Raw genomic sequence first — 18,487 nt, forward strand, 5'->3', positions numbered from 1 at the left:
AGATGGCAAACTAAAAATATTTCCTATTGTGGCCTTTGCCTTACAAATGTGCACCACAAGTACCTCTCCTCTCCTCCCCTCCCCTCCCCTCTCCTCTCCTTCCACAATCTTCTTTACAAGAAGCCTTATTATATTCAAGTGGGATTTTTGTATAGAAATAAACCTAGCTCTGTCTTGTAAGATTCTTTTCCAAGCACTTCTCAGTCTCTCCAACACCTTAACACATGGCTTCTCCAGAAGCACAGGGTAAGTAGGGTCTGAAGTCTAGTAGACTATTCTGATGCCTGACCAAGAAATGAGATACTGTGCTGCATATGTTTCAGGAAAACATATCATCTGAAGAAGCTTTAAGCCTCAGATTTAGAACTAGGGTTAGGAGTTCAGCTCTTGAGACTAAAGGTGGACATCTTCTCTTTCTGCAAGGTCTCCATCTCAAGACTTGTATCTGTTTTAGTGGCGGACTCCCAAGAACCATCATCCCAGCACTTCTAGTGTAAGGCACTGTTATAATTAGGTATAATTAGGTGTGGATATGAATCACAGGGAAGTCTGCTGTGCAGCAAGGTTAGTCAACTAAAAAAAATCAGTAGAGATTTCTTAATGAAAACCTCTATGGTTCTTTGCTTAAACTACACACCATAAGGCAGCAAAATTCCCAGCAAAAGCAATGCCATTAAACAAGAAGCTGTCAGTTCCTTCACTGCTTTCCATTAATCCGTTTGCAACCAGTAATGTCAATTATTCCTTTTAAGGCATAAAGGCTGGCACTAGCTTTTCAGACAGCCACAGAACACTCAGATGATCCACTCCAGAGGATAAGAACTTCCAAGTAAGAAAGTACACACCGATTTTTCTGCCACTGTATGTCTGCATGCTACTGACAATTGTGATATGTGAGACAGGAACTGACTACAGTGGAAAAACCTATTTCATCTCCCTAGGAACCCATGGAAGCCACTACAATGAGGGATTAATGAGACACAAATACGGTGAATTCTTGGAATTTCGTAAGCCTTCAGCAGAGACAGAAACTACATCAACAAAAGAAACAACTCCTTTTTCCATTATACATAAACAAGAAATGAGCAAACTGTGTATCCAAATCCAGGATGCACATCTTTTACATTCAAATTTTTTAATTGATTCAACATTTCTCAAGTGTTAAGCTAAAAAGGTGGCAAAGCAGGGTATAGAGATATACAAGGGACATTAGAAGTCCTAGCAGTACTGATCTGCAGAACTGAGAATATCTCTATATTCAGTGCAAGGATGGCACATTCAACAAATTGAGGCTTTGGCCTTGTTCTCACCTGAGATTCAAGTGGTGCACCTTCTTTCCAGAGCTCCTCCTTTTCTATCTTCTCAGATGCTGTATCTTTTGATCCTCTGGTTGATGCAGGAATATATGCAATCTTTTTAACTTGAAAAGAAGTGAGAATTAGGGGAAAACTGTGCTTCTCATACTTTCTCCTGTGTATTACTCAAATGAAGTTATAATGCATTAGGATTTAGAGAACGTCATTGTTATCCATAAACATAGTTCCCCATATAAAACCCAGGGTGGAATAACAGCACAAACCAGCCATACGGAGAGGCAAAGGAAAGCCAGTTAATTAGTTGACACTTTCAAGTACTATCAAGAAAAATATGAGGACCAAACAACTTTTAAAAACACATTTACAAGGTGAACTCATTGTGACAGTCTTATCTGTCCTAAATAACACTTTACCCAAGGTTTAACTGAGAGTTTTCCATGGTGCCTGCCAGCAGTCACTGCATTGCTGCTTTGTGTATGGGTCAGTACAAAGACTGCAATGCACAGAATCACAGCCTGACTCTCACATACAATCTCTGTCAGTGTTTGTTATGCACCAGGAAAGTATGAAGCTCAAAACAAGTAAAATCAATGTTCTCATTATCTCCAATCCTAAGACTATCTAGAACAAAGAGTGTAGGTACACCCTATAAAATGCAAGGAAGTTAAAGCAAAGAAACATGTTTGAGACTTGATGCATATTTAAGAAATGCAAAATTGTCATTGTCAGAACTATCTGGGGACATTTTAAATTAATTATATTATCAGTGCATATGTATACTATATGTTTGAATTAATGATACTGTGAATTGACATTTGCAACAGTTATTTTGCAAGGTCTTAGCTGGTGAGAGCTGTAAACAAGACTTCATGCGTGTCATATTCTTTTTAAAATAAATTAATAAATAAAGCATGTAATAGCATATAACTTTATTATTTATAAAGAATGTGTCAGTTGAAACAGCCAGGGATGAATCCAAAACACTATGAGAAAGATTAAAAACCCGAGTCTGAAATCTCCATTTCCTTCCACCTTCCTACTGCCTGAAACATTGAGAGAAATGCTGAAAACCTAGATTTAGCCAATACAGTAAAACAGGGTACTTCTCTCAGAAAAAAAGTTGATATGAACAACTGTTTCACAGTCTTATTATAATAAGATATCTTTCATTTAATACTTTTAAGGTAGATATCTTTCACTTAGTGCTTTTCCAATTACTTTCCACTGAGGACAAATGATTGTACTGCACAATTATTCAGCTTTGGATGGGATCTGTATTGTCATGGCTGAGGTTATATGGATACATAAAGCTGTAAATATTAAAGACATAGAAACATATTTGTAGCTTACATATAGCTCTACATACAAATATATATGGTATGGTATATAAGTGTGTTACATCATACATCATATATGTGTTTATCTAGAAATGGTATTATTCTTATCTCCTCGTGCTACTTAAAAAATGTCCAGAGACATTTTACACTGAAATGTAAAGCTTAAATTGGTTCAGTGCTACTAAGGCATATATTAATGAATGAAAGCAAAAAATTAAAGTGGTCTCCACAAATATTGAATATACTTAAACAACTCCACGGGAAATGCAAATATAAAACAGTGATGACATTAACTGAAAGTTATAAAATGCTTACATAAATGGCTTCCCCTTTAATTTCACATTATCATTACATACTAGCACCATAAATCACGTTGGTGTACATACATTATGCAAGGTATTATTAAATTTTAGAGATAAATTATTTATTGTTTACACAAACACTCAAAGACATTCAATGTAGTTAGCTAAATGATCCCAGACAAAGACTTTCTATGTCATGGGATACTACAAGCTTTGTCTGGTTTGCAGAAATATTTTGTGACTCTGAATTATAATATTTTGATGCTCTGAACTTATAGCATACCCTGATAAGTTAGTAAAGAACAAGCAAGCATAAGAAATGGCAGGGGCTAGATGAGGTAACCTATTTTAACACCAGATATGAAGGCTTAGGGCAAGATTAAGCTGATATCTCCAAGCTCTCCTATGTACTGCACTGTCCATGTTCCCCCTGGAAGCCCTTCCCACTTCCTCAGCAGAGCAAGCAGTATCCCAGTTAAGGGATCAACCTCCAGAAATGCCTGGAAGGGGCAATGATTGCATTTTGGCATGCTGCCCATTCTGATTCAAAGGGAGATGTGAGCAGCTTGGGGCTTTTCTAAGGGCATAGCCAGGCAAATGCTTTGTATGGGATATGATAAGAAAGACAGATGATACAGAAAGTAAAAGGCCATTCCAGCTCACAGCTTATGCATCAATCATCACAAACTCTCAGTGGCAGTTTTTTATATCTGTGTGGCACCAAGAAAAGCTTGGGCATCACACAGGCTGACAGTGATGACACACAGACGACAACAACTTTAAAATTAGCTTCTCTACTTCTTTTCAATTTTTTATACAAAAATTCATTTAGTCTAATGCCAAATGGAACTAAAGTGATCATCCAGTCTGATGTCCTGTCTATGACAAGTTAAACAATTGCACCAAATGATTCCTAGCTGAAACTCAGCTTCAGATTAAGATACATCAATTCTCTTTTTTGAAAAAACAGCTACTCCTGGTTTATGAAACTTAAATTACAGAGAATCTTATTCACAGGTATAATACAGAAGAGTCTTTTGTAGCTTTCTTTCTGAAGATATAATGCTACTGCTATTTGAAATAGGCTCTGAGCATTTAGTGGGATTACCCAGTAGCTGGTAGCAATGACTGTTAGCTGTCCCATGAGGGACTTTCAGATTTCATTAAGAAAAGATTGAGAAGTTCAGATGTCGCTTTTCCTGTCTTTGACTGCACCCTCGGGAGAATTCTTGACAGATGGCAATGTCAAAAGTCTTTCCAAAGTTGGGCTCACCCAGACACTAAAGTTACAGAAAAAATGCACCAGGATAGAAGCAAACCAAGAATCTGGTTGCAGTACTAGTGTGGGGTAAGGGCATGGCTTAGAGATCTACAGCACCATCATGTATCCTCTGTGAACTATTTGTTCACTGAACACCAGGCAAGTGATTAATCACTACTGACAGGCAAGCTGGGAAAGAGAAAGAGAGAGAGAGAGAGAGAGAGAGGGAGAAGAGAGAGAGAGAGATCTGAATATTCTGTTAAACATCCCATGGAATCCTCTCCTTGGCATGAGCCAGCAAGTTCTCATGTGGGAAAATAACACCTGTGGGAGAAACTTTGACTGCCCTGGAGGATAAAAGGGAATATTCCAAAGCATATTGTCTATCCTGCCTTCTCCTGCTTTTCCAGTTGCATAGACAGCCCTCATCAACAGCTTACACTTCTAAGTTAATTTAAGGCAATATGTAAAATACATGCTGCAGTTAGCATTCAGCACACAGTCATGATTCACTTCGGTGTTGTGACAGTTGCACAATAAAACTGATGATCTTACTACAAGAAAAATACTGGGATGGTCTTACTACAAAGAACCCAGAAACGTAAATACTTAAATGATCTCAAGAACCAGAAATGTAATAGCCGAAAATCCTAAACACAAAATGAACCTTAAAATTATTTTGTTCCCACAGTCAAGCAACTGAAAATGGTACTAGCAGTTGTAAGACTGCCTGCTTATTGTTCCCCTTTTACAGAAGAATCTTAAGCCTACATTTTAAAAAGTCTTTTTCCATTGAAGGCTTGCTCCATAACAGTTCTCAGAAGAAAGAGGCAAAAAAAAAAAGCCCCCAAAAAAAACAAAAAAGGGAGGAAGAAATAGGAAAGAATGAAGACAGTATAAATAAACTACATGGAACTTCCTAATTTCTATGTACTTAGGTTTTCCTGCCTAATGCCTTTTTAATGTTTTGTTTGTGCAGTGGGATCTTTAATGAAACATTTAATGGGATTTTATATATAATATGACTAAGTATTATTAACAAAGTAACTTTTGCTAACACAGTTCTTTTTACAAGTACAAACATCAAGAAATACAAAATTATCATAGCATCTGTATATCAGAGAATTTACTTTCTTAAAAAATGTTCTAAATAAGTATTTATAATATTGGTGAATATCAAGAGTTTAATAGCATGGGTCTTAATTTAAAGGGAGACTAGTTTAAAAGATTTTAGTAGATCTTAATACAAAGTTGAAATAGCTTTTGCTATGATAAATTAGCTTTAATACAAAATTAACTCTAGATGGCAGTGTTGGCTTACATGAAAAAGGGATATTTGAAAAAGGGAAAACATTCTGCATAAATTTTTCACCTGGCTCACTGCAGCATTCTTAAAAATCACGTGGTGAAATAATACCTTCATGGTTACATTCCAACATTATTATTATACGAATTTTGTGCCTGACAATTTGTGTTGGCAATTTTAAATGGTAAAGGTCTGTTTTCAAACTGATTTATGACTAGCTCACAATCAGAAAAAGGAATAAATGTTTGGGCTTTCCCCCAAAATACTTAACTATAGTAAGCACTTCAGGTAAATATTGCTTTTAATAGGGGTACAAAAAAATAAACACTAGTATTAAGTGAATATTGATGTTTTAACTTTTTTATATAAGTTGTGTTTAAACTCTGTTGGTAGCCTAGGCAATCTGTTGGTATCCTTCTATAAACAGAAACACTCAGTTAATAAGAACTGCGAAATGTATTTGGTTCCTTTGAAAGGCAGCATTTATGAGAGGGCAAAAAAATTATACCATTTAAAAATTATTATATTTACACCATTTTAAAATAATCCCAAGACAAAAAGTGCTTGTTGTCACTGACTGTAGTTTAAGTATGTTTGACTGCAAATGAGCATCAATTAGCATGGAGAGGGGCAGTTATGAACTGGAGTACTGCTACTTTGAATTCAACATGAGAACACTCATGACATTGCCAAGGTTCAGTGATATGAGCTGAGAACTAGTGAAGAAATTCAAGAGATTAAGTGACCTCCTTTGACCTGCAGTTTTACAGACCATGGTGAAGCTGTATAAAAGGATATTGTCAAGTGCAAGCTGTCACTATGTAGCCAACTCAGAAGGGTAAGAGGATGTAATAGAATGTCTGTTTTGAGAAGGAGTCTAACAGGGAAAACTAAGAAAATGAATGGGATAATCTAAGACAAAAAGATGACATTGTGAAGAACACAACAAAATACAAACAGGTGAAATCACTAAAAGGGTTGTGTACAAGCCTGTAACCTACATGACATAGCTCTTCAAATGCTCCTAAAACTGCCTACAGACTACAGTAAATGAAGAAGATACACATTTTTAAAGTTTTGTAATAATAACTGAAGAAATACTGAAAAAGAATCTCAAATATTGCTTACGTTCCAAACTCAAGAAATTAAATAATATCCATCAGTAATTATTGCTGCTGAATCTAAGTTCAGTCCAGTGTACTAGAAATTACTGAAAAAAGACCTGACCAGACATATTTAAAAATAAATATGTAAATAGAATAAAAAGTAAGACATAGAGCTAGTAAATAAAAACCAAACCATCCTAAATAATTTTTTTGGGGTATTAGCAAGTGTATGAATATGAGGAAGCAAATAATTTCTTCTTATCACTTCTTTTAAAAACTGAGTTATAGAACTTTAATATTAATGATACAGAAAATCTATTGAATGATGGGAAGTAATATTTTAGGTTCTGCAGGAACCTAGGGGTGAGAACACAGGAGAATCAACTGCACATGTGTGTGATGTTCTGCACCAGCAGCTGGAGTAGGGCTGCAGCCTCAGAGCTTGTAGGGGATGCAGAAGTAAGCTATGGGGCAAATTAGGTGTCTAAGTGCAGGTGGCTGAAGGATCCACCTTTTTAGAAATATACAGTCTATCTAGGGGACTTCCATTCTTTCCAGCCCAAGAGGGAAAAGCAAGATAAGTTTGTGCTCTGAGTGCCTGTCTGAGATCTCTGTAGCTGGCAATGTATGTGTGTTTCTGTGTATATACACACACATACATACACATATACATCTTGTGTATGTGTGTCTATGTGCACATGCTTGGTGGGGTTTCATCTTCAGCCTCACAAACAGTTGGATCTAGGAATGTGCAGTGGCAGAGCCTTGCCTCTCTTGGGCTCTTGGGTCCAGAGTGATAAACTTTAACATAATAAAGATCTAAATAATCTTGTGTCAACCTTGCTGATAGAAGAAGAAGAAAATATGAGACATTTATCTAATTTACAGAACACTGACTAGGATTCTAAGTGCTTTTAATATGTCTTGGGATTGTTTTTTACTGTCCCTTAAGAAGAAGTGCTACAATAATCTATAAAAAACCCAAAACCTTCTGTAATTTCTCTGTCCCCTTCATGACTTAAACATACAGACTGTACTTGGGAACTTTCCTAGCCTTTTCTCAGGCTAAATTCTTCTCCCAGCAGTACAGAAGGAATAAATTTCCCAAACTAGGCCTTTCCCCCCATCTTGTTCAATGCATTTTCTTAAATTATCAGCAGGCACGCTTCTGTCCCAGAGTTCTGATCTCTACCTAAAGCTGGGCCCTAAAAAGGTGTCTTGCAGTGTAGTCTCTGATTTCCTTATATTTTGTGAACTGAAGATGTAGATTCATGCAATCAAACTTCGTTTCTAAGAACTACAGAAGAAAAAGTTTTCTTGCCTAGTTATTTCACTCAAACAGTGAAAAAGTGTTGCTTGGAGTAATAGATATTTTTTAAAATCAGTAACATGATACATTTAACTAAATATGTACTTAGATTAACCTACCTTTGATATCATCTTTCTGCTTTTCTTTCAGTTCCTGAACAAGCAAAGACTCACTCTCAGAAAGTGGCCAACTATCATGCAACACCAATGCCTCTATTGAATACTGGTGAGACTGTAAAAGAAAATGCAACATGCTGAAGTCATAGCAATTGCAACAAGCATTCAAGTCCTGCAGGTTAATAAGGTGCCAGCTGTTGAATTCAGCAAATAAAACACATAATTAATTTACAAGCTTGCACACAACAGCATTCACAAGAAGCTTAAAAAATTAATGTTAATTCCACAGATCTTATTTTAATTCCTGTGAAGTTAAACAATTACTCATGTGTTTATCAAGTAAAACTAAACTGGGCTACACAATAAGGAGCTACATTCCTTTAAGATTTCTATGTAACTTCCCTGTGTATGCCATGTACTACAACAAAAACTTTTGTCTTTGATTTTAAGACTTACTACAGGGCTTTGAGCCCTTGCACTAGCACTCAATAATGCCTTAATTTGAGGCAGAAGAGACAGGGTCCATGGACTGTTTCAAATATTGTCTAAACTGAATTGGAAATGATTATATTTAGAAACTGCTTTCCAAAATTCTAATGCCTGTTCTGAGTCAAAGGAACAACTTTGGAGTCTATTTCTCAATAATTTTTGTTTTCTTTCTTTATTTTGTTGTAATTTAATTCAACTACCAAGAAAAAAATCACAGCAGAAAACCATGTGGAGATGTAAAACAAGAACTGTTTTAGAAAGTATACTTAATTTCTCTAAAATAGGCAATAGTAAATGGCATCAAGAAAAACCCACGGTTTGACATTAGCCTCTGACAAACTTGACTTGAGAAGCAGATATTATGTGTCTGTTACTAAAACTTGCAGCTGAGTGGAAATAGGTGTTTCTCTATGCAAACTATTACAGATGGTCTTCTATAATATCATATTTCAAAGAAAGCTCATATTGAAGCATCAAAACTTTAGTTTTATTTCTGGCAATTTTTTATCTTTATGTGAAAGTTATGCTGTACTTGTGTTTGATTTGCCAAATGAAAACACTTGAAGATAGAGTAAATCACCTATGGTATGATATGAAACCCTCTAATTATTTAGTCATTCATACATGTATATTAATTTTTTTTCATCACCTCATTCAAAAGCTACCAACAATCTTAATTTTAGATTTTTGTTTTTACCCCAGGATAGAAGATCTCTCCACACATACCAAAAGAATTAGCAATAACCTTTCACTGTTTGTTTGCTTTTTTTTTTCTTCCCAAATCCCAGTGATTAACAAACTCTTACTTGTTGTGGGCTTCCAACATTATTTTCAAAGTTTTCTGAGACTGAAGATTCATCTGTTAATATCACTGAGCATTCCTGTTCAAGGTCTGTCTTGGAAGAAGCTTTGCTGTCCTTTGATGAATTACGACTTCCTTTCTTTAATCGTCCAGTTTCCAATCCCTTCACTATACTACTTCGAATAACTTGTAGGTTTTTTGCTGCAAGATGACAAAAAAAGAGGTCCTGAAATTCTATGAATTACTGGTATGAGGTAAACAGATGCTCCCAGAAAGTATCAGAAAGAACTAACATAGTCCATTTTCTCATACTGGTTTATACTCACAAGCTTCCAATTAAAGTGATGCTTATTCCAAATACAACCCTGATTCCATTTTGCATGAAAATCACAAATATCTTCAGAGTAAATAATGAGAAATTGAAGACTGTGTATATATGACTGTTATTAGTTTATAAAGCATATTTTTCCCCTGAAAGCCCATTCTTCTTTCCTGCACTAACCATCACAGCACCATGCTATACATTACAATATGTAGAGAGCCTTGTGCTCTCTATGATGGAATCCCTTTGTGGCTAACCTAATTTAATAAATTGTGTAAAACTGGATGAAGGGAAGAGGTGCATTGGCCACAATTCTGGCATATCCTTACAGAAGTCTCTTATCTCTTTGTGCCAACCTGAAACAAAGATCATAGCTAACTTGAGCTAAAAAAGAGCCAGCCTTGAAAGGAGATATAAAACTATTTGTGATCTATCCTTTATCAATGCATATAATTGTCACCTAATGAAGATGTTATGTGGAAAAACTGTGAAAACCAGAATGTTCTAAAGAAGACCTGGCGCAGAAATATTAACTAAGAAAACATAAACTTGTTTTCATTTCTAATGCCATTGAGATGGGGTCTTTTGCCTGCACTTCTACAGAGAAAGTAAAAAAGAATTCTAAAAGCGAATATCTCATAGAAAATTGAAAAAGGACAAAGAATAACACCTCTGGGGAAGCAGCTTCACCTGTGTTACACTAACCATCACCTGTGATACACTGGACCATCAGCTGGGAAAGAGATCTCATTCTGACTTCATTGAAGGCAAGAGGCTTTACTCCTCCCAGGGTTCATTGTATAAAAAAAGGATGATACTGCATCATTGCAACACTTTGAAAGAAACATGCATACTTTCATGCATGTTAATGAAACATCCAGGGAAATTCACAGGAGGTGGCAGGACTATTAGACACCAGATTGAACAAAATTTAATGCTGGTGTGTCAAAGAATAAATGCCCAATTAGAGTTTTGCCCCTAGAAACTCAAATGGAGCCAGGAAATATTGTTTCTTATGAAAGCCAAATGTCATGGATTCCTTCCTATTGCATCTTTTCCTCTGCATAAGCCAGTGCTTCCTTGTTCCTAAGAAAAGCATTAGAAGTCAGGAAATCAAAATAAGACCTTGTAGAGATGGTCTCTTAAAGGGGTTTCAAACTCCTAATCACAAGTTCTAAATTGCTCTTCTGCATTGCATTCAGAACCTTTAGCACCACAGCCATCCCTCTTGCTGTCCCTGTGGCAAGGATGCCTATGAGAGAAAACCATAAACCGTTTTTTAAGGTGCTGCAACTCCATGACTGTTATTTTGTAAAAGTTATGCCTAAGCAAGACTGTAACTGTGGAATAGTTTCTCACTCAGCTGCTGCTGAGCTTTCTAGGTATCAGTTAACATCCCATGCTGTGAAGGTGAGAGTAGATGTAATTCACAGTGGTTAGATTATTAGGTCTGTCATCAGAAGGAACCAAAATCATGAGGTTTTCACTCAATAGAAGTGCATTTGGATGAATAAGAAACAATATCCACAGACCTGAATCTTGAATATTCTACATCTGCAAGAAAACCTGTTTCAAAGACACACCCTGTATTCCAGATGGAAGAATACCTACATAAAGACATTTTCTAATTGTCTTTAGGCATTAATTGCCTAAAGGCATTAATTGCCTTTAATTTACCATTTGCAATATTTGCATAAAGGTTTCAAGTCAGGAGTGATCTTCAATGCCTGTCTGAGCACTGTTAGTAAGGGCCAGTGGATGCAATTTACAAAAGGGTAGCTTTAAAGCAGTGAGGCTATTTAGATGTACTCCTTTGGAGTCAACAGAGAGGTGAGCTCAACTCCAGGAAGTGTTTGTTGGGGCTTTAGGAGATGTGTGCTGCCCTCTGCAGGACCTTACCTCCACCAAGCAAGACAGGTAGAGCTCAAGGCAGGTTGTATTCCTTAGGCTACAACTGGTTTTCATGAATGCCTCGCTATTCGCCTCTTCTCTCTCTCTCCTAAACCTGAAGAGCTTGAGTATTGAACAATTCTATAAAGATTTTCCCAGAGGAAGATCCTGCCATGAAGATATTCCTCTCAGAATGGTGGAATCCCCCATAAGAGTCAATCTGCTTCCTTTGCAGGAAAGATCACTCGGAAAAGCTCCCAAAAATACATACACAGCCACTAAATCTCGCAATGGTCACCAGGTGGTGCTGTAAAACCATTTTTTTTCCCTACTATATACAAAATGATGTGTGTCACTCTTGGTTTTCCTAAGTTCTGGCTAGAAGAAACTTCCACCTACCTTACTTCCATATTCAAAAAAATATCTGAAAGATATCTTTATACTTTTTAACAGGATTGTATCAGACTGTTACTGTGGAAAATAAAAGGATTGTGAGCATTCAGTTGCCTATCTGTGCTTAGGCAAGTGCTGTGCTCGTATCAACAAAACAAATTGTGCTTGCAATGTGTGTGTCAATATATGTCCTTTATTATCAAGGAAATGTTCAAGGTCCAAGTCATCTGCTACATCTCAGAAGAGGTAAATGTATTCAAAATCAGTTGGTTTAATGTAGTTTTTGAGCTGTAAAAGACATTAATAGAACAGCTGTGACTGGAGATGATTTAACAGGCTGTGGGTGGGCAGGGAGATAATGTTTTATTGGTGATGGTTGTGCAATAATGTCACTTAAGAGAACTTCTGGCAACACAGTGTTCAATTCTATGAGAGGCAGAACATGTGTGGTAGTGAATAAGTGTCAAATTTAGGGATTGTAAGTGGCTTAACTGACAAGATTGGTGCCAATGGTATAGCAGTGTTTTCTGATTATTCTTACTCTGAGAAAACACACTTTTTTAGAGAACAAAGAAATACTGACAGAAGGAATCTTGTTGTATTGAGTGTCATTTGTATGAATCTTCACCTGAACTTGGAATCAGTATTTCTGAGAGTTTCTATATTGTTATTGTACAGGCCATAAAAACACTTTTGACAATACCAAAGAAACGTTCTTTTACAATGCTATAGATTGAACCCCTACTGAACCTAGAGACACTTAGTAGATTGGGTAATACAGTATTCTCATATTGGTTATAATGAGTACATGTCACAATATTTTCATTTAATTTGGATGCTATGAAAGATTCTACACAAACTATCTTCTTTGTGATATACAGGATGTATATTAACAGGAAAAGAACTCCAGTGTTAAGGACAGTAGGTCTAGCAGTGTAAAAATATAACTATTGTAAAAATATCAATAATAGTAAAACAAAAGAACAAACACTGATAGCTTCACAGTCATTCATTCCAAATGGCAACTCTCTATATACTCACACACACTTAATGAGCATCAGAATATTCATTTCAACTTCAAATATAGCTTAAAATCGTAACAGGATTTTATGGCCACCACTGCTAAATAGGCCCTGATTCAAAAACCTTCCTATTTTCAATCAGGTTAATGTAACAGATATTTCATCAAATAATTCAAAGTGGATTAAAGTAATTTTAAATTAACAGAAATTATTTGTATCATTGCATATTAGAGCTAGAATGTTTGTGTCTGATTTCTGAGGATATGTTGCAAAGTTCTCACATGTGTGTCCTGCTAGACCAGCAAAAGCAAAACACCATTTCTAGTTATTTTGCCCCATCCTCTCCCTTTCAGCCTCTGGTGGAACCCATTTCTCTTCTCTGTCACTTGATTGTGCTTTTTAACTTACTTCAATCTTCAGACTATCACCTTTTTAAGGAGACAGTCTCCTGAAACAAAGTTCTCCTTCACTTTACTGAGGGTATCTTGGCAACTTCCTGCCACTACTGTGATGCTGATCCTAAGCAAAGCTATTTTATACATTCCTCTTTCTATTTCCACCAGTCTACCATTAAGTTTACTAGTCCACTTCCACATTCCAAAAACATTAACCAAAAATAGCTACTGATTATCTTGGTAACTCAGAGAGAATCATGACAGGTTCTCCATGACTTTCTTTAAAAACATAAATTTTTCATCTGATGAATTGCATTTCAAGAGCATGGTCTCCAATCAAGATGTTTCATAAATATTATTAATTTTTTTTCCCATAAAGCATTGGAATTTCATATTGCACATTATGCTAAAGGATCGTGTTTGAAAACTCCACAGTTCAAAATAGTGGAGGTGAGCAGAAGAAATATAATGCTATTCTGGGCTTTAGCAAAGCAATAATCCAGTATTTGAACAATCTGTCTTTGCCCCAGGTTCTCAATATGCTCAAATAGGCAAACTCAGATTTATAGAAGATTTATTGTTTAGACTGAAGACTGAGGGACCGACGACTTTCATATCTTACATATCTTCTGTATAGTAGTGTCACTGGAGAGTACAGTAGCAGACTTGGCTTATAAACATCTGCTTTATTTAAGCAAACTTGTAATTCTTATGAAGAATTAATTTTAAAATTGAAACACAACTATAATGAATAATTCAAAATAGCACACAAATGAAATGGAAATCATTTGATTTAGAAGTGAGGTGTATAGAAAACAGGAAAACAAATGTAGATTATCAGAGAAGATGGCATGGCAGTAGTCTCTAAAATCTATTATGTATAAGAAGTATAATGGAGGCAGGCAGATGGTACTTAATTTTTGTCTAAAATTACCTGAGCACTACAGGGTCCATTGTTGAAAATATGTCTAAGAATTATGTACCTCATTCAATTGTGCTTCTTGGTTTTGAACTGTAAAATTAAAGGTTAATGAAAAGAGCGGAGAAAAATCGTCTTTTCCATGATTATCTACAGTTACTGAAAGAATGTATATCCTGCAGTGAATAAAATTATTAAATATGGCATACAATACTTACACTGGGAGCTCAGAAGTGATTGATTACTCCAGAAATTAAAAACTGGGATGACTGCATTGCCCTTTCCAATGACACTTGTAATTTCCTTCTCATTATCTAGGACTTGTAGTTTAATGAGCACATCTGAATTAGAGGTTTGTACCTGCAATGTAGCAGTATGTGGTGCTGTGACCTTTACAAAATACCTAAAGAGGAAGAAAAAATTATAGCAATATAACTGACTATACCTGACCATTCTTTTTAGGAAAGTACCTAAATGTTGTGCTGAGCTGGAAGCAAACACTTAAAATTGAGTTACAAATCAGCTGTTTTCCTGGAATTTGATGGGCTAAGCTTCTTGTAGTGAAGTTTAATGCAGTGAATCAACAAACAAAGCAAGTGCTGCTGCTGAAAAACTGGGTGGTCTAGCTATTTCTTTTTTGTTTTCATTGCCTTATCTAATGTCCAAATAGACATGTGAATGCCTACTGTACTTTTATTTGTTGAATATCATTAGCCAGATTAGGGAATTGTATCATTATAAAAGTACCCGAGGGAAAAAAAAAAAAAGATTATTTGCTTTCAAAAGGGTAGGGATATCTCCTTTGATGGCAATAGCTGCTTTGCTCATCTTAAAAGACCGTGGCATTAAAAACCTGTTGAATTAGAGTCTGAGGAAAAAATTCAAATAATTGTTATGTTGTTCAAATAGTTGTTATGTTGTAACCCATTGCTTTATGTATTATATACTTTTTGTCCATAAATTCAAATTGTTATGACTAAACTCACCAAACAAGCAAAGAAACAAAACCACACAAAAACTCCATCACCCTGACTTCAGCACATTTGCAGCTAAAAATATATAAACTTTTTGAAGGTTGGTAACATTAGAAGGGTGAAAGAATGAAAATCATCAAGAAAGATAGTGCTTACAAAATTTTAGTGCGTTTGGTTTTTTTCATTACATGCTTTCTTCAATTATGTTAAAACTGATTCCTTCTCTTAAAGAGACCTCTATCCCAATAATAATTTGTTGGTTTGAAATATTGAAAAAGCTTCCAGGAATTAGGGTAAAATGTTTTAGAATTAATCTTCAAAATACACACATTTAATCAGCTCTAAGCACAGGGCCTGTTGCAGTGCAATGTGAAGTTCTTTGTGTAAAAACTTAAGTATAGCAATTTAGAAATGGTCAGTTCTGAATTCAGAATGGATTTTAATGAAATTTAATTAATTTTAAAAAGGATTAATAAAAGCTAAATCACATGTTTGTTAAATATATTCTCCTAAAAGAATCAGCGCACAAAAATAAAACAAATATAATTTTTTCTGCCAATACTGCAAGATGGAAATTGGTCTGATATATTGGGAAAAGAGTGTTTCAATACATGTTTATTTCCCAGAAGTACTATGGAATTTCAGTAATTGGCATATGGATAAGACAGAGCTTACAGAAATGCAAAACACTGAATTTTGATTTTAAAGTTATAGTCTGTGTACTTCACACCTGTTCTTCATTAAGTAATGGCAATATTTCACAAATATCATTTTCACAAATCAAATGTTAATTTGATAGCCCATAACATTTAGATATTTGCATCAGTATTCTCTCCTTCTAAGAAAGAGGAAAGAACACACTTTTCTGGTAGGGATGACCGATATAAACCCCAGAATTTATTCATTCTTCTCTCAATATTTACCTAAACAGTAGGAACTCTTTGTTGGGTATGTAAAACTCCTTAAATTGTAGAGTAGAATAGGTATCATTGACAGCCTCACGAGAGAGAAATGGCAGGGCACTCTGGGAGCTGCAGAAGCGGAGCTTCCATTTGCCACCTGGCACAGGCTGGTCACCAGTGTGTGCTTCAGCCACAAAAGTGTATCCTTTCTGAAAGGGGAAAACAAGTCATTTTTACATGGCAATAACACTACTCAAAAGGCACTCTGTGACTACATGCAACACACTTTTTGTCCATTACATTTTTTTATATAATAAGAAGTCCTTCATCAGCAAGAATCTTATAACTCCTGTCTACTCAAACTAATGGAGCATCTCTTATTTTAGCAATTTATATTTGGCAAAAAGGTACATGACAAGTTAAATCAAATTTTATCTAACTGGAAAGCTGGCAGGTGTTTTTAGGGGCAGATACAACCAAAGTCCTGAAGTAACTTTCTTAGCAAATTATTTGATGATTTAAAATGCACCTTCATGCTTAGGGAGTGTGAAAGTAGGGGTGGATGAGTTTGCTGCATGGAAATTTAGAGATCAGGTTACTTCAGACTTCAAATCTGAGTCTTTCATTATTAGAAAATTCAAAAAATAATAAAAAATCCAACACACAATTAGTAAGGCTGATGCAGATTTAGGTGCTCTTTATTAAGTCCCTTTTTCATGTAGTCTGACTAGCCCTACTATCCCCCTATTTCAAATATTAAAATTTCATGTTCCATCCAAGAAATAGTCCAAATTAAAATTCTTTTAAAGGCTCTATTTCTTTCAGTTCTCTTCTAAATTCCGTTTAAAGAAATCAGCCTTTACCAGCAAAAAGCTTTGTTGAAAAATCCTTATAATAAATAGGGTTGTGATTTCAGAACTATCCAATAATTCAGTGCTGCGGCTCCATGAATACTGAATACTTAGAATGAAATTAAAATAAATTATTCATTATTCCAATTTGTGCAGTTGTAGCTGTAAGGTGCTTTACAACCTTTAATCGCCACAAGGCAATAGCAACCACTCAGAGTAACCATTCAGGAGAACTCACTTATTTAAACATCTAGTTAAGCACACAGTCACAGGCCCCTCTGTTCTTATCAAGTACACCTGCAAATGGAGAAGGATTTATCCAGATATTCAACCGCTTTCTGACAGCACGGCATGCATGAGAAGAACAAATTCTCACCATTTCTCTTGTATACCTATCTATAAAGCAAATGTTATACAATCCTAATGTTCATGAAAAATATTCAGAAAATTCAGACTTAGGACCAAAAGTTTGTTTGACTGAGCACTTTGTGAATACTACAAGCAATTAGAAAGCACAATAACTGTATTTTGTGTCTGGTAGGAAGACCAAGCCACTACTGAGAAATAAGAAAATATATGTCAACAACCCCATTAAATTTATGTCTCTTTTGTAAATAACCTTCAAGAGGTTTTACTACTTAGATATCTTGTTACAATTCACTATCTCTAGAATCAGAAAGGATTGTTTTCTAATATACTACCCAAATTAACTTTATAACAAAGTAAGATTAATCCCTTACATCTTTCTATGTCTAGTCAAGAGAAATGACTGAGCAGTGTCCTTGCTCAAATAGATTTCTATTTTCTAGAATAAATATGGTGGTAGTGATGATTTCTTAAACTCTTATCTATGTAGGTCAGCTGAAGCTTGAGTGCTTATCTCTATCCTTTTCTACAATCTGTTCAAAAGACTTGTGAATAATAAAGAGAGTAGAATTTTAAAAAAACCAAAAACCACCAAGAAGTAAAACAAATCCAACTGTGTCCAGCAGTAGGGAAAAAAAAAAAAAACACTAAAAAAACTTTAAGCAAGTACCCAGTTTCCATCTAGGTTGTAAAGTCTGCAAAAAAAAAGACAGACTATTGCTAGCATGCAGATTTTATCTTCATTGTCAATCATTCTGAAATGAACTTTAATGTGTTCCAGAAGTGTCTCTACAGCAGAGTAACAGTATCTGTTGACAGGATTCCTTTTTATCTCTGTTGTAAATTGCTGAGTCATAGTTTGGAAGAAGAACTGGTAGGTGTATTTTTTTTCCAAAATGACTTTTTATGTAATAATACTGACATTTAAGAATTCAGGCATACTGAATAATTTCTTGCTTGATGTACTACATTGTTGACTATTTTTTACAAAATATTGTTACAAAAAATGTAACAGATTAAAGTAATACCATTGTATTCTGTGTTTACTAACTGCAAAATGCCTTGTCAAAGCATCAGTAGAACTTTCAAAAGCATGTGCAGGTCCACTG

The 18,487-nt window shown here is 35.3% G+C and overlaps 1 protein-coding gene across 1 annotated transcript in view; it reads right to left on the bottom strand.

The window, feature by feature from the left end:
- The window catches only part of ADGB (androglobin), a 95,039-nt gene that overhangs the window by 7,923 nt on the left and 68,629 nt on the right, over positions 1–18,487 (bottom strand). The window contains exons 26-30 of the mRNA XM_031056240.1: positions 16,183–16,370; positions 14,504–14,688; positions 9,349–9,545; positions 8,057–8,168; positions 1,311–1,420 (exon numbers count right to left, since the gene is read on the bottom strand). Coding sequence (XP_030912100.1) covers positions 1,311–1,420; positions 8,057–8,168; positions 9,349–9,545; positions 14,504–14,688; positions 16,183–16,370 — 792 coding nt within the window. The remainder of the gene's footprint in view (positions 1–1,310; positions 1,421–8,056; positions 8,169–9,348; positions 9,546–14,503; positions 14,689–16,182; positions 16,371–18,487) is intronic.

This window comes from Geospiza fortis, unplaced genomic scaffold (assembly GCF_000277835.1).
Source record: "Geospiza fortis unplaced genomic scaffold, GeoFor_1.0 scaffold162, whole genome shotgun sequence".
Lineage (NCBI taxonomy): Eukaryota > Metazoa > Chordata > Aves > Passeriformes > Thraupidae > Geospiza > Geospiza fortis.